We start from the raw sequence: 17,522 nt of genomic DNA on the forward strand, positions 1-17,522 counted from the left end.
TTCTGTTGATCTGGTATCTTCATGGTATTTCTCTCGTCGTACCAAGTTTTACGTCATAGAAATACAAATATAAGGGAGTTATGGTGCATTTTCGAAGAGCTAGCGAGCGAAAGTGAAAGCACCGGATTTCTGTCACATCCGACCACGTCCGACTTGTTTTTAGAACACGCGCGACCTCAAACTAAAGCATTGACATGTAATGTTGTTGTTGTTCTAGTATCTTCTCAGTATTTTCTCACGTTGTACCAAGTTTTAAATCATAGAAAAAAAGTTTAAAAAAGGGAGTTACGGTGCTATTTCAAAGAGCTAGAGAGCGAAAGTGAAAGCACCGGATTTCTGTCACAACCGATCATGTCATACTTGTTTTTAGAAGATGCACGACCTCAAGCTAAAGCATTTATAAGTTGTTTAGTTGACTTCTGAGAGACCAGTCCAAGACCTATCCAACAACTGTGTGCGGGCCTTCCCCATTTTTCATGTGCAGTAGCGGCGCCGACAACTATATATATATAGGCCCTATATATATGTTAGGTGGCTTAGTCCCTAATAGGCAAAGTACCTGTGGGACATGAAGCACCATTTATTGATTGTTGACAGACCAGCTTTTTTGTTGGTCCGAGGGGACCATATCGTCTTTTGTTTCATCTTTATCGACCAAGGCCGATGGCCGCGGCTGATAAATAGGCTCAGTATGTGAAAAAAGGCGATATGCTCAGCAGTCCCCGAGCTGAATGTCCATCAATGGCCGGTTATTCGCTCTGATTAGACTCAATGGTTAACTAAAGAGAGAAGGACTATACAACACAAAATGAAATTTCTTCGCAAGAAAACAAGTTAGTTATCAGCAAGAAACAAAAAAGTGAACCATATTAGGCAACCTTCCCCTACATTTGTTTGGGGAAAAACCCATCGGCATAGCGTACCTTGAAAACAACGTTTAATTAAAACCCAAAGGACACGTTTAAAACATGAAGACATGCATATATTTTAGGACACCCTCCCCCCAAAATCATCAAGATCTTAAAAAGAGGGGGGGGGGGGGGTCTTAAATTGGGGGATCTTCAAGGGGGTGGGGCCGGGGGGGGGGGTGCAGGGAGAGGGGCAGCAGTACTTTCCATGAGGTTCTGTCTGTCTATCTGTCTACATCAGACCGACTCTGTCTCAGTCTGTCTCGCTCTCTCGCTCTCTCTCTCTCTCTCTCTCTCTCTCTCTCTCTCTCTCTCTCTCTCTCTCTCTCTCTCTCTCTCTCACAGACAACACCAAGAGGAACTTCGAGTGTGGCCGTCAGTACTGGTCCCAGCCCGGAAGACGTCTTTTCATCATCTGCTTGGAAAATTGGCAGCTTGTCCAGGACTTCATTCTGTAAAGAACTTACCCCATTTTTGCTTTATTTTTTAGTTAGTTTGGTAGTTTAGAACACGGGGCCTGGATGTTTATTTCAACATGAACATGCACTAATTCTTCTTTTCTTCTGTCTTCAGATTGATGTTCTCAGAGTTTGATTTAGCAGCACTCTGGCAGACAAAGAGGATGTGAGCGCGGCCATCCAAGTACTGGTGTCAGCCCGGAAGACGTCTCATCATCATCTGCATGGGAAATTGGCAGCTCGTCCAGGACTTCATCATAAATGGAAAGTACTTTAGTTTAATTTATTTTTAATTTTTAGTTAGTTTGGTAGTTTAGAACCTAGGCCGACACAGGGCCTGGATGTGTGTTTCAACATGAACATGCACTAATTCTTCTTTTCTTCTGTCTTCAGATTGATGTTCTCAGAGTTTGATTTAGCAGGCTCAAGACAGCCAGCGCAGCACTCTGGTAGACCAAGAGGATGTGAGCGCGGCCGTCCAAGTACTGGTGTCAGCCCGGAAGACGTCTCATCATCATCTGCATGGAAAATTGGCAGCTCGTCCAAGACTTCATCATAAATGGAAAGTAATTTTTTATTTTTATTTTTAGTTAGTTCGGTAGTTTAAAACCTAGGCCGAGAAAGGGCCTGGGTGTATATTGTTACATGAACATGCACTAATTCTCCTTTGTTTCTGACTTGAGATTGATGTTCTTAGAGTTTCATTTAGTAGGCTAGATATATAGTAGGGTCATGGCTCTCTCTCTCTCTCTCTTTCTCTCTCTCTCTCTCCCCCCCCTCTCTCTCTTTCTCTCTCCCTCTCTCTCTTTCTCTCGCTCTCTCTCAGTATGGTTTGAAAGTGTTAAGCGTGACTTAAGGTCGCGGATTAGGTCACATGTCAACTGTTTGTGCAGACGGTATCCATGTCCTACCCCCGTGTCACCACGGGCGACTATTTTGCCCGTTAAGGTCAATGCTTGTTTGTCTATAGATTCATTCACTTCAAAGACCATTCGGTCAAAGTACTGTGGATGTGGTTTTTTTGTCATTCATTAAACGTTCCATAAATGAAAAAAAAATGAAAAAAGTAGGGTCATGGCAGATCACTCCATGAATCTGGTAGAACGAAAGGCCTTGGACAACAGTCACAGAAGGATACCAGCCAGCCAACTAGCCAGCCAGCCAGCCGTCTGCACCTTTAAGACAAATTAATGTTCAATTAGCTAATTAACTTTTAAAAGGCAAGTTGTCGTTTTTTAATTTTTGTAATTTATTTCTTAGATTAGCAGTGTGTAAGAGAGAGCAAATGAGAACAAATCAGTGAGTGAATGTAACAAGTTAGAAAGGTAGATAGATAATTATGTGCGTACTTCAGATGTTAACTAGAACTTTGCACTAATTTAGTTTTTTCTATCTACAGATTGATATGCTTCGACTCTGTATAGCAGGGCTATCCCAGATCACTCTTATTCAGAAAAAAATAGGACTTGAACTATTATGCTGTTGTTTTTGCTAAGGGGCAATACTTGCTAATCTGTATTAGTTTGTGTCCGGCCGGCCAGCACTTGGTCACAGAAAAATCATTCATTTTTGTTAAATAAGTAAGAAGTTTTGAGAAGTTGCTGTGACTAAAATGTATTCATTTGTAGGGTTTCGTATCACCTATTATTATTTGTTTTAACTCGGAGAAAGTTGGAAGAGTCGCACTTGCATAATGCCTAAAACATATCCTTTTCACTTGACATAGTTTCTTAGCTGTCATCGCTTGCATGCAGGCCTTCGGCCATTTGATTCATCCCTTCATTGTCTAGCTGGCCCACCGTTTTGCTTGATGCAATGGTGATCTGTTCCTGCTTTCATCTTCCTTATCTGCTGTGCCTGTCTTCCTGCTGCAATGGTTCTCTGCCCCTGCCTTCACCTTCGTCGTCTGCTGTGCCTGTCTCCCTGCGGTCATCATCCTGTGTTCCTGCCTTCGCCTTCATCATCTGCTGTGCCTGTCTCCCTGCGGTCATCGTTCCTGTGTTCCTGCCTTCGCCTTCATCGTCTGCTGTGCCTGTCTCCCTGCGGTCATCATCCTGTGTTCCTGCCTTTGCCTTCATCATCTGATGTGCCTGTCTCTCTGCGGTCATCGTTCCTGTGTTCCTGCCTTCGCCTTCATCATCTGCTGTGCCAGTCTCCCTGCGGTCATTCACCTTCATCATCTGCTGTGCCTGTCTCCCTGCGGTCATCGTTCCTGTGTTCCTGCCTTCGCCTTCGTCATCTGATAATTATGTGCTTGTCTCACTGCAGTCATTGTTCCTGCTCCGTCATCCGGTCGTCGTTGATGTCTGCATCATTTTCATCTTGATGGTGTCTTGCTAACAAAGGTGATTGTTTTTTTCTTGTGAACTTTACATTTCTCTGAAGTGTGCCCTATCCTATTGTGTATGCAGGTTACCTAACTGATTAAATTCTTTTCATGACTTTTCAGAAGTTACTTTGACTAAAAGTTGACAATTAATTTTCATTTTTCCATTTTCATTACTTTAGTGTCCCATCGCTGGGAAATTCGGGTCGCTTCCTCCCGGTGGAAAGCTAGCAGCAACGGAGTCGCGCTACCCAGGTGTCTGCGTGTTTAGGTGTATTCAGCCACCTGCACTTATGGCAGAATGACCAAGGTCTTTTACGTGCCATTGTGATGACACGGGGGTGGGACATGGCTTCCGTCTCTGGGTCTGCACATAAAGTTGACCCGTGTCCGTCCCGGCCCGAATTCGAACCTGCGACCTTTCGATCACAAGTCCAGTGCTGCTGTTTGATATTACAATTGGAACTTGGAAATGTGTGTTAGTGTCTTGGGGCTTGAAGTTGTTGAACACCAGGATTGTAATCTTTTCGCAAAACAACAAACCAACAAAACACTTTCAAATGGTCATTTTCTCTTGAGGTTTCAGCAATGGTACAGAGTTTGAAGGGTAATTAGACCATAACACATTAATGTTGTCTTTCTGCTTCACTCAGGTTTTTGTCTTTATTTGCAGCCTCTTCATCGCTGCCGGGACACGTATGAAACGGACCTTCATCCTTGCTACTGTCAACGGCTGCAGTCATCTGCCGTGACTTTCTCCCTGCTAAATGCGGCAGGCTTTGTCTTCGTCAGCTACTAGTTATGCTTTTCCTCTTGCTGCCATCGTTGTGGGTTTTTAAGCCGCCATTATATGGGGCTTACTGGATTCACTCTGTCTGTTTGTTTGTTTGTTTGTTTGAGTAGGGCGGGCGGGTGGACGATGTCTTACAAACAAGTCGGGTAAGACTTGTATCTCTGGGTCAATTAAGGTCAAATTTCGTGAAATTGTAAGGAATAGGGTTACACGGGTGTATGCACAAAATTACATTCCTAACGAAAGTCAAACGGAAGATAGTGGCTAAAACGCTTTTACAAACCGAACCAAGGGACGAAACCCGCTGGCAGAAGCATAGGTTATGCGGGAATTCCCGCACGTTTACTCCCCTTAGAATCTCGTTCTATCACCGACAGGAATGTGTGTCGTTGGTTTTGTTCAATTTCATTTTACGTGCTCCGATATTTAAATGCTTAGTTGGGCGGTAAGTATGCTTGGCGCTGGTGGACAATATTCACTTTTTTGGCCAAAAACGCCAGTTTTGGCCAAAAAAGACAAAGATTTGGCCAAAAAACCCACACATTTGGCCAAATAAAATAGATTTAGCTATAACTTTTTTTTGGCCAAAACTTTCTATGTAAAAGTTTTGGCCAAAACTGTTTTTGTTAGCTAAAACGGGAGATTTGGCCAAACTTCTGCCATAAAAAGATTTGGCCAAAAAAAGATTTGGCCAAACAAAAAAGATTTGGCCAAATCTTCACTTTTTTGGCCAAATCTTTTTTGTTTGGCCAAATCCTTTTTTGGCCAAATCTTTTGTATTTGCTGGCGCTGGTGGACAATATTCACTTTATTGGCCAAATTTTTTTGGGCCAAAACTTTGCTTTTTGGGCCAAAACTTGCGTTTTTGGCCAAAACTTGCGTTTTTGGCCAAAACTTGCGTTTTTGGCCAAAACTATACTTTTTGGCCAAAACTTTGCTTTTTTGGCCAAAAATGTACGTTTTTGGCCAAAGAAGTGAATATTGTCCACCAGCGCCTAGCAGCTTGGCGCTGGCGGACAATATTCACTTTTTTGGCCAAAAACGCACTTTTTGGGCCAAAACTGGCGTTTTTGGCCAAAACTTGCGTTTTTGGCCAAAACTTTGCTTTTTTGGCCAAAAATGTACGTTTTTGACCCAAAAAGTGTGCTTTTGGCCAAAGAAGTGAATATTGTCCACCAGCGCCTAGCAGCTTGGCGCTGGTGGACAATATTCACTTTTTTGGCCAAAAACGCACTTTTGGGGCCAAAACTGGCGTTTTTGGCCAAAACTGGCGTATTTGGCCAAAACTGGCGTTTTTGGCCAAAACTATACTTTTTTGGCCAAAACTTTGCTTTTTTGGCCAAAAATGTATGTTTTTGGACAAAAAAGTGTGTTTTTGGCCAAAAAAGTGAATATTGTTGGCGCCGGTGGACAATATTCACTTTTTTGGCCAAAAACGCCCTTTTTTGGCCAAAACTGGCGTTTTGGGCCAAAACTGGCGTATTTGGCCAAAACTGGCGTTTTTGGCCAAAACTATACTTTTTTGGCCAAAACTTTGCTTTTTGGGCCAAAACTTTGCTTTTTTGGTCAAAACTTTGCTTTTTGGGCCAAAACTGACGTTTTGGGCCAAAAAAATGAACATTGTCCATCAGCGCCAAGGGGTACTCAAAGATTTGGCCAAAAAATGAAGTTTTGGCCAAAAAAAAATGTTGGCCAAAACTTTCAATGCAAAAGTTTTGGCCAAAAAAATATTTGGCCAAATCTAAAACATTTGGCCAAAAAAGTGAAGATTTGGCCAAATGTTTTAGATTTGGCCAAATATTTTTTTAGCTAAAACTTTTGAGTGCAAACACACGTTTTTGGTCAAAAACGTACATTTTTGGCCAAAAAAGTGTGTTTTTGGCCAAAAAAGTGAATATTGTCCACCAGCGCCAAGCATAGGTAAGAGTGGAGTTTGTTTTATTGGTGTGTGTGGTTCCGTGGTACGGACTCGTTTGCAAAATAATGTTTTGGTCTTATGTTATTTCAGCCGCCATTTATATATAAATGGGGCTTACTGGATTCACTCTGTCTGTTTGTTTGTTTGTTTGTTTGGGTTGGGCGGGCGGGCGGTCGATGTCTTACAAACAAGTCGGGTAAGACTTGTATCTCTGGGTCAATCTCTCTCTCTCTCTCTCTCTCTCTCTCTCTCTCTCTCTCTCTCTCTCTCTCTCTCTCTCTTTCTCTCTCTCTCTCTCCCTCTCTCTCTCACTTTCTCTCGCTCTCTCTCAGTACTCCCTCTCTCTTTCTCTCGCTCTCTCTCAGTATATGGTTTGAAACTGTTAAGCGTGACTTAAGGTCGCGGATTAGGTCACAGGTCAACTGTTTGTGTTGAGACGGTATCCATGTCCTACCCCCGTGTCACCACGGGCGGCTTTTTGCCCGTTAAGGTCAATGCTTGTTTCTTTCCCCTTCGTCATCTGCCTTGACTTTTGTCTTGCCGTCATCTCCCTGCATTCCTGCCTTCACCATCGTCATCTGCTGTCGAGTGTACAAAGTTTTCTCCGTTTTTTAATTTTTTTTTTAAAGGATTCTGATTCCCTTGTTTGTGATTCCGATGTACATTGAAAACGTTGTTGTTGTTTCACATGGGAGGTTTCCAGTAACTGAGACTGTGGTTGTTGTGATAGTGATAGTACTTGTGGTTGTTGAGTGTTTCTGTTGATTGTTTATGTCGCTGTGGCTGTTGTTGCTGCCGTCAGACTCACTACTGTTTTATACATCACTAGCAGTCAGGACCCGGCTTCGCCCGGGGTGTTAGCAGAGCCCTTAGGAAGTTAAACCAAGAACCATCACACAGTAGTTTTCTGAATTGTATATCAAAGAAGCACGAATGAAACATAAATATTAAAGAAAAACTCCAAATCAAACTTTTTGGGGAAATTAGTTACCTCCCTTGCTTATGTAAATTGAAAATTGTAGGATATTTGATACTTCAAGGGCGGATCCAGGGGGGGTTTCCGGGGGGGAGGCGGAGGAGGATTGGAGGGCTGGCAGCGCAGCGGCGTCGGCAGCGGCGGTGGTGGTCAGGTGCACATCTTCACAGTCACAGGAGTGCACATGCACGACATCGTCTTCCTGCCCCCTCCCTTCTCGGAGCTTTGGCGATCACAGACAGACAGACAGACACACACACACACACAGACAGACAGACACTCTCTTTTATTTATATGTATAGATTACATTCACATCGTTTGTTCTTGCTGTTGTTGTTGATGTTTCCTCCGTTCTCTTCTTTCATTGTTTCTTTTCTTGTTTGGGCAGCTCTCAATAAGTAAGGCTGTAGTTTTCGTAGTGGTGGTAGTTGTACATATCATCTTGTTTCTCTTTTCCATTGCTGACTGTTGTGTTTGTTAATGTTGACATCATTGTTGTTTTGTTGATGTAGTTCTCACGTACTGAGGCCATAGTGCTAGTGGTTGTGATTGTTTAGCGTTTCTGTGTTTGGTTGATGTTGTTATTGCTGTTGCTGCTGTTGTTGTTGCTGCAATCTGGCCATTTGTGTATCATTCATCACATACAGTTTGTCAAGAAATTATTGAGAATTTTGCCTCTGATTTCAAAACAGGACGTATATATATGTTAATAACATAGACAAGTCACTGCATATTATATATCTTATATATCGTAAAGCTTATTAATTGCTCTATCTGATAAACATGTTAGATTTGTGATTATCTCCCTTTGGTCTATCAGAATCTTTTTATTAGATATAGCCGTTTGAGCCTTTTCTTCATCACATATTTTGTGTTGGTGACTTGCTAAGTACAATGTACCACGCTTTTGATGCTGACGTGATTTATTCTGTGCAATGCTACACTGCTGTAAGTTACTACTGATTTTTGTTAGTGCCTGTTTATTTGGGGGGCCCGGTAGCTCAGTTAGTAGAGCACTGGACTTGTGATCGGAACGTCGCAGGTTCGAATTCGGGCCGGGACGGACACGGGTCAACTTTATGTGCAGACCCAGAGACGGAAGCCATGTCCCACCCCCGTGTCATCACAATGGCACGTAAAAGACCTTGGTCATTCTGTCATAAGTGCAGGTGGCTGAATACACCTAAACACGCAGACACCTGGGTAGCGCGACTCCGTTGCTGCTAGCTTTCCACTGGGAGGAAGCGACCCGAATTTCCCAGCGATGGGACAATAAAGTAATGAAAATGAAATTTTTTTTCATGGAAACAGAAAACTGTAGTATAAATTCATAACATGCAGAAAACTGAAGAAACAAGAAATGAAACACGCAAGATCCTTGCTCTTTTGTTTTCTACTCTGTGTGTTGAGTGTTTCTGTTGATTGTTTATGTCGCTGTGGCTGTTGTTGCTGCCGTCACTACTGTTTTATACATCACTAGCAGTCAGGACCCGGCGTGCGCGTGTTTTGTGTGTCTGCGTATGTGTGTGTCTGTGTATGTGTATGTGTGTCTGTATGTATGTGTATGTGTGTCCGCGTATGTATGTGTGTGTCAGTGTGGACATGGAAATATTATTTAAAGGGGCACTGTCAGAGGAGTGTTAATGGTATACTTTTTGTCACAAACCCGGGTTTTATCTGTTGAGATTGAAAGTCACGGCGTACCATGACTTTTGGAAGTGGCAAATTATAAATGGTGGAAATACCACCTCAAAATAAATGGTTGTCTGCTGCAGAACTGTCTAATGTCAGTGGCACACGTGTAACTAGGTTTGTGAGGGCCGGACCCAGGGGGGGGGGGGGGGGGGGGGGTTCCAGGGGTTCCGGAACCCCACCCCTGGAAAAAAGCATGTACCTTGCTTTGAGTGTGTTTTTTTTATACTAGTTTTAGCACCAAAACAATGCTGCTCTTAACCCTCAAAACAAGGCCCAGAATGCACCAGATTGCACAGATTTTAACCGTTTTTCAAAAAATTTCCGGGGGAGCATGCCCCCGGACCCCCTGCCCCCCCCCCCCCAAAAGGAGGAACCCCCCCCCCCCCCTTACAACTCATTTGGTCCGGCCCTGGTTTGAGGAACGAAAAGGAAACAAAATCGATTACTGATCAGCCAGTTTATGACCAGTAGTTCCCGGCAAAAGGATGGACATTTAATCAATGATAATTTGATGTTATGATGATGAGATGTATTAGGGCCGGACTCACTGCTGGACTTTCACTCACGGACATGATACAACGTGAGAAAATACTGAGAAAATACTAGAACAACAAATATATTACATGTAAATGCTTAACCTTAGTTTGAGGTCGCCGCGCCCTGTTCTAACAATAAGTCGGACGTTATCGGATGTGACAGAAATCCAGCGCTTTTCACTTTCGCTCGCTAGCTCTTCGAAAATGCATTATAACTCCTTTTTTTTTTAAGGTAGTGACTATATCCACGGGTCCGTGCCTCTAGTCCCCCATGCTATATCCACGTCAGTGACGTCATTTCCTCGGAATCTCGGAATCACTCGGCAGTCGAAGCCTCGCGTTGGCACTCGGGACTCTTGGCGCCATATTGTTGAGATGGAGGAGGAGGAAGAATCAATTTGTGTTGGCGAAACATTCAACTCTTTTGACAACCTACAAACTAAACTGAAAGCCTTTGAGGAGCGCACCCATGTGCAACTTTCGAAACGTTCTTCGAGATCGCTAGCAGCCCAGAGAAAGCGCGCGCCGAACAGAACGTTCAACGATGCCTTGCAGTTTGCCGAGATCGACTATGGCTGCGTTCAAAATATACAAACTACCCACTTGATGGGTGTTTTACCAGCCAATCCTGACTTGCTGAGTTTGAATTGTGTGGTTGTGAATGTGTTTGGAAGCACTGTTCTCTCTCTTTCTCTCACACCGGCCACACACTCACCTTTACATCAACATGAGAAATTCATTAAAAATTCTGTCAACAGATTGTTGGTACACACGTTGACAACATTCACTTAAACATTTGAACAATCGACACATGCTTCACACTGCATCAAAAATCACCGCAAACTAGGAAAGTGCAAATCCCGAATAAACATGCAAGTTCAGGTGAGGTTCGTATTAAGAGGAGGGGGGAGGGGAGCCTGCAATGTTGCAATGTCACCACAGAGAACGCTGTGTACTGCTCATAAAGTCTAAACATGGAATTATGACATTGATATTTTACAGCTGACGTCCTAGTCATGTCACAGTCTGTTAAGTGCCGAACCGAAAGCAGGAAAATATTGGGCAAGAGTAGCGTCCCTTGTCAGTGACGTGGATTTAGCATGGGGGACTCGAGGCACGGACCCGTGGATGTAGCCACAGCCTTTTTTAAAATGTCTATGACAAAACCAGGTTTAACGCGAGATATAACACTAGATCAACAAAAACATGACATGTAAAGTTTGAGGTCTCGTTTGTTCCAAAAACAAGAGTCGGATTGATGTGACAGAAATCCGGTGTTTTGCATCACAACTCCCTTATTTTTTTTTGATTTATGTGGATTAGAACATAATACAACGTGAGAAAATACTATGAAGATTACTAGAACATCAACAATATTGCATGTGAATGCTTTAGTTTGAGGTCGCGAGTGGTCGCGCAGTAATTAGTCAAACCCCTCTTAAATGTCTAACCGAGCTTCTGTGGTTTTCACTTTGCAAGAGTTCTTTAAAAATGGCGAATCTAACTCGAGGAATACCTCTTTCAAAGGTTTGCAAACACCACTTTAAGTCTTTTTTATTTTTTATTGTTTGTGAATTGAATGGAATAGCATGTGATATCTTCTGAGAATTTGCACATTTTACGTGCAGTTTGCTTTTTCTGCTTTACGTGCAATGCACCCCTGTTTGCTTTTTCTGCTTTACGTGCAATGAACCCCCAATGAGTCGAAATGACGTTAGGCCGTCTTAAACGTTACACTTACTAACTTACAGAAAGAACTTAGTCAAGTTTAGATTCAACTTCAATTTTCATCTTCGGCAGTTTACTTGTGGATTCATTTTATTAAAAAAATTTAAAAAAAGCACAACTGTTGATCAGCATCAAAAGATTCAGTTTCCTTACAGAAGGACAAAAATCAAATGGAACTTGTATTTTAAGGTATCTAACTTCTAAGTGTAAAGTCCTGCATATGGGCAAAAATAATCCGAGACATGATTATTCAATGATGGTGAATGATAAAAGCGCCAGTCACCAGTGGAATCCCCCAGGGAAGTGTATTGGGCCCTCTGCTCTTCACCCTGTATATAAACGACTTGCCTAGCCAAGTCACCAGCTCTGTGAAGCTGTTTGCTGACGACACCAAGCTATATACACGTACTGACGTGCCCTCAGGACCTGTTGTCATGCAGGAAGATCTGGACAATCTACAAGAGTGGTCTGACAACTGGCTCCTCAAGTTCCACCCAAAGAAGTGTAGTGTCCTTAAGCTAGGCAAACAACACACAGAGACCAGCTATCACATGAAAGGGAGATCCGAAAGTGGTGAGGAGGTTAGCATCACTCTAGAAGAAAGCGAAACGGAGAAAGACCTTGGTGTACTTGTAGACAATCGCCTGAGTTTCAAGGGACATGTTGCACAAGCAACTGCGAAGGCAAACAAAACCATAGGCATCATCAGGAGATCGTTTGAGCATCTGGATAGGGAGGTGTTTGTACAACTCTACAAGAGTCTTGTCAGGCCAATCCTTGAATATGGACATTCAGTATGGCAACCACAGCAGAAACTGCTGTGCAAGGAAATAGAGGACGTACAGAGAAGGGCTACCAAACTGATATCGGCTCTCAGTGAGAAAACTTACCCAGAACGACTAGCTATACTCAAACTACCCAGTCTCGAACACAGGCGTCTCCGAGGTGAGATGATCGACCTCTACAAGTATATGCATGGGATCTACGACACAGGCAACCCGAATTTCCAGCTGGCCGAAACCAAAGACACTAGGGGAAACAGCCTCAAGTTGTATAAACCATTTTGTAGGCTGAACGTTCGGAGCTGCTTCTTCGCAGAAAGGGTGATTCCTCACTGGAACAGTCTGCCAGAAACAGTTGTGACAGCACCATCAGTGAACAGTTTCAAAGGAAGGCTGGACAATTTCTGGGCAGACAGACCAGAGAAATTCTCGCCAACGTGCTACCAATAACCGCCCGCGCATGCCACCAACAAAAGTGTTATAGGAGTACTATTCGACAGGATCGATGAACAGGCCTAAGGCCTTAAACATCGCAAGTTCAAGTTCAAGTTCAAGTTCAAGAAAACAGTTATGAAGTGCGAGGAGGAAAAAGATTTGGGTGTAACATTTGACGATCACCTGAGTTTTGACAAACATATTCAAAACATAATAAATAAAGTGAATAAAATGCTTGGCATAATAAAGAGAACATTTTCCTATCTTGACAATGACACATTTACAAAATTGTATAAAGCATTGGTTAGACCACATTTAGAATATGCCAACGTTATCTGGCATCCGTATCTAAAGCGTCAATCAGCCACCCTTGAAAGGGTGCAAAGGAGAGCGACAAAACTGGTTAAGGCCTTGAAAAACATGACATATGTTGAAAGACTACGGGTACTCAATCTCCCGACCCTTAAATCAAGAAGACTCAGAGGCGACCTAATACGGACCTATACAATCTTTCAGGGTATTGATAATGTCAAAGTCGAGTCTTTTTTCAAGAAGTCTACCACTGATGTAATGAGGAAAAATACAGACAAAATCTTTATTGAATTTTATTTAGTAAAACTAATATCCAGAAACATTCCTTTTCTAACAGAGTTGCACCACCATGGAACTGTCTGGTGTTGTTAAAAATGCACAAACTATTAACACTTTCAAAAATCTGCTGGACATACAAAAACTTATGACTGAGTCACTTTATTTGTACACGATAATTGATATTGAGTAAATACAACTTTGAGCATGTTAATATGATTGACCTGCAACAAATTTGATAATGAGATGGGACGCGAAAAAAGCCGTGAGGCTTATGGATACCAATCCAGTCCCTAACCACTACTACTACTACTACATAAATCTATAATATATCTACATAAGTTTAGAATTAATATATATTACAGTGGTCGCCGCTTAATAAAGCCACTTCTGGACTGACGAAAAATGGCTTTAATAAGCGGCGGATTTATCAACCGGCGGTCCAGGAATACGTCATTTTCGAAAAAAACCAACTTCTCTTTTGTTTACGTCACTCAGTCACTTTCTTTCGTCATTTACACTTGTTTGAATCTAAACAAAACTTCACGAAGGATGTTGAACTTTTGTTTTTGAGTCACTTGAGAAAAAGTGACTCTATGTAATCGGTCAGTGTTAGTCTGTCCGTCCGTCCGTCCGTAGACACCACCTTAACGTTGGACTTTTCTCGGAAACTATCAAAGCGATCCGGCTCATATTTTGTTTAGTCGTGACCTCCAATGACCTCTACACTTTAACGATGGTTTCGTTGACCTTTGACCTTTTTCAAGGTCACAGGTCAGCGTCAAAGGAAAAATTAGACATTTTATATCTTTGACAAAGTTCATCGGATGTGATTGAAACTTTGTAGGATTATTCTTTACATCAAAGTATTTACATCTGTAGCCTTTTACGAACGTTATCAGAAAAACAAGGGAGATAACTAGCCTTTTCTGTTCGGCAACACACAACTTAACGTTGGGCTTTTCTCGGAAACTATAAAAGTGACCGGGCTCAAATTTTATGTGAACGTGACTCCCAGTGACCTCTACACTTTGACGTCTGCTTTGGTGACCTTTGACCTTTTTCAAGGTCACAGGTATGTCTTGAAGGAAAAAAATTGAAATATCATATCTCTGAAACTATTCATCGGATTTGATTCAAACTTTATAGGATTATTCTTTACATCAAATTATTTACATCTGTATTGTGTTGTGAATAGCAATTTCTTCCTGTCCATCTGATGCCTCATATAATATTCAGAACTGCGAAAGTGACTCGATCGAGCGTTTGCTCTTCTTGTTATTATGTACATGTACGTGTACTTTGATCACTTCGGTACATCAATAATTTCACTGTCACCGTCACGAATCATTACTCGGCAGAGAAGAACGATTTTATGAGTGTTTGTTTGTTGGTCGTCTTCCACATCAGAACAAGATAATGTGAGTTTTAGTCACAAACTACGTGATTTCTCAGAGAAAACTGGCTTTAATAAGCGGCGGGTTGGTTTTATTAACCGGCTTTTTCTAATACATAAGATATAGTGATAAATCCGGACCGTCTGAAATTGGCTTTTATAAGTGGCTGGCTCTATTAACCGCGGTTTTATTAAGCGGCGTCCACTGTATATATATATATATAGTAATTAGTAGTAAACTAGTATGCACTAGTCCTGCAAGCAATAACATTTTAAACAATAAAACCAAGAAACTGTGTAATTTAAGTTGGGCAGGAGAGGGTCAAATTAATTTGATGCAAAGTCTGCATTCCTACATGTATATTTTCTCTGATACCAGAAATAGCGCTATATAATATATATCCTACTCTTACTGGTAGAGAGTAAAACTAAAACTAAAAGATGTACAGAGTGGCTCAGGAACTGACTCCAGACACAAGAACAATCGCTCACAAGTAGCTCTTGAAATAAAGCCACCCTTCGCTGTTCCTGGTAGCAGGGAAATTATGCATCCCTTACGACCCTAGAAAATACACACTCTTTGTTTTGAATTAGACCCCTTCTGCAGTAGTTGGTGTTCAAGATTAGATACCCAAACTCTTGGTCAATTCAATGTTTTCAGATCAAGAAGATGATTTATTACGTGGACGGGCGCTGTGGCGGGGTGGTAAGACGTCTGCCTCTTAATCGGAAGGTCGAGGGTTCGATTCCCGGCCGCGGCCGCCTGGTGGGTTAAGTGTGGAGATTTTTTCGATCTCCCAGGTCAACTTATGTGCAGACCTGCTAGTGGCTTATCCCCCTTCGTGTGTACACGCAAGCACAAGACCAAGTGCGCACGGAAAAGATCCTGTAATCCATGTCAGAGTTCGGTGGGTTATAGAAACACGAAAATATCCAGCATGCTTCCTCTGAAAGCGGCGTATGGCTGTCCAAATGGCGGGGTAAAAACGATCATACACGTAAAATTCCACTCGCGCAAAACACGAGTGTACGTGGGAGTTTCAGCCTACGAACGCAGAAGAAGAAGAAGATTTATTAAGTCAAGATTATTCTTTTAAAATTATTATCTCAGTTGTTTACATGTATGATTGTATGTGTTTTTGTCTTTCACCACAGATTTCTCCAAAGTTCTTGCACTCGAATGCCACTTCTCATACCTGGCCCTTTTCGGCAATAGCTGAGCTGATAGGTAAGTTAATGGATTTTTTTCTGTTAGACAGTTTGTTGCATTTATTTTGTTCCGTTTGTTACTCGTTTATTTTGACCAAAAAATGTAAGCAAAGAGAAAACTGAAGATTGTTTCAGGCTGCGTCTAACTGTGTAAGCTGTAAGGTTTTGATGGATCTATGCACGCATACAAAAATTACGATACATTTCCTCCTAACTGTTTTTAAAAATGTTTGTTTTGACAGAACTTTTAATTTGTTGGTGTGGTTGATTGTAATTTGTTTTTATCCTGCTCATGTTTTTTGGTGTTTATTTTGCAGACAATGCTTATGACCCTGATGTGGCTGCAGATGAACTCAGGATCGACAAATGTGTCATTCACGGTCAGCTTTGTATGGTGTTTCAAGACGACGGCAATGGAATGACATTTGAACATCTCCTCAAAATGCTGAGGTAGGTCTGTTGATCAAAACAAACCCAGAGAAAAATGTAATGATGAAATTGACATTACATTTTAAGGAGAAAGGCTTCAACAATTTGATTTTGTTTCACATTTGTTGTTGATTAGAAAGTGTTTTGAAATTTTGAGGGGATTTTTGTTCTTGCTGAAATGCACCCCTACTAAAAAGAAATAAATTAAGCAAAGCTAAAGCTATTCAGTGGTCTCTCAAATGTTGTAAAACTAGTTTGTAAAGTCTTTTAGTTTTAAATAATGTTTACAGTGGGATCACCCTTTTAAGACTCACTGTCTTTTAATTTAAAACCCTGTTTACTCAGATTATCTGTTCATAATGTCTGTATACCCTCATTTTAAGCTTCCCTTCTTTTTAAGACCTGATTTTTTCAGACTTTTGGAGGTCTTAAAAGTTCAAAGAGATTTCCATGTGTAAAACAACTTCTTACTTAATACTTTACTTCTGCAAATGAGGTTGTTTCTTATTTATTGTAATTCAATCAAGTTAGCGTTTTAATGAAACAGATCCTGTGATTGGTCAGAATGCCCCAACTCATTAAAAATGACCGGTCATTAATTGTCGATGTCAACTCGCCAAAAAAGCCATTGGCTACCCCTGCTGGCGAGGCGCATTGTTACAATCTCAACTGGTCTCGGTTAGCTTTGAGGGTCATTTTACAAGTAGAAAATATGAAGGCCAACAAAATACCGAGACCATAAGGTATGCGAAGTGATGACGTCGAAGTTGATGCATGAATTCTTCCGGACTACGTCAGTCAATTCCAAAGATCGCTTTTGTGATGAAAAGAATTTGTTTTAGCGTTTGCTGTCCAGAAACCCGTCAAAAAAGAAGGGAAAATATATGTGAAAGAAAGAAATCCAGGAGCAGAGTGATAAGATAGGAGTACATGTACAGAGACATATTTCTTGGGACTTGACCCTTGCAGGTAGGTGGACTGAAAGTAGTGTGTGAACAGAACAGAACCAATTCTGTCTGTTTACAACCGCATGAAAGCAGGAAAGAGATCGTCGTCAGATTGAATTACAATAACATTAACATGCTTCCATTTGAATCTTTGAGGTCTTCATCGTGGATTGACGCCCTCCCAAAGCCTAATTGAAGCCCTCCGTAGCTTCGCTCCGCGATCCGTCGGGCTTCAATTAGCTTTGGTCGGGCGTCAATCCACGATGACGACCTCGAAGATTCAAATGGAAGCATGTTAATGTGTAATTAATAGTATTTACCTATGAAGTTCTTGAATGAATGCATAACTAAAATAAGAAAGTATCGTTCTAGACATGAATCAAATGATCTTTAGGATA

The 17,522-nt window shown here is 41.7% G+C and overlaps 1 protein-coding gene across 1 annotated transcript in view; it reads left to right on the forward strand.

Annotated features, from left to right (window-relative positions):
* The first annotated feature begins 10,957 nt into the window (after positions 1–10,957).
* LOC138962571 (MORC family CW-type zinc finger protein 3-like) overlaps positions 10,958–17,522 on the forward strand; it is a 28,971-nt gene continuing 22,406 nt past the window's right edge. The window contains exons 1-3 of the mRNA XM_070334438.1: positions 10,958–11,137; positions 15,695–15,767; positions 16,066–16,198. Coding sequence (XP_070190539.1) covers positions 11,102–11,137; positions 15,695–15,767; positions 16,066–16,198 — 242 coding nt within the window. The 5' untranslated portion in view covers positions 10,958–11,101. The remainder of the gene's footprint in view (positions 11,138–15,694; positions 15,768–16,065; positions 16,199–17,522) is intronic.

The sequence above is a fragment of the Littorina saxatilis genome, linkage group LG3 (genome assembly GCF_037325665.1).
Source record: "Littorina saxatilis isolate snail1 linkage group LG3, US_GU_Lsax_2.0, whole genome shotgun sequence".
Taxonomy (NCBI): Eukaryota; Metazoa; Mollusca; class Gastropoda; order Littorinimorpha; family Littorinidae; genus Littorina; species Littorina saxatilis.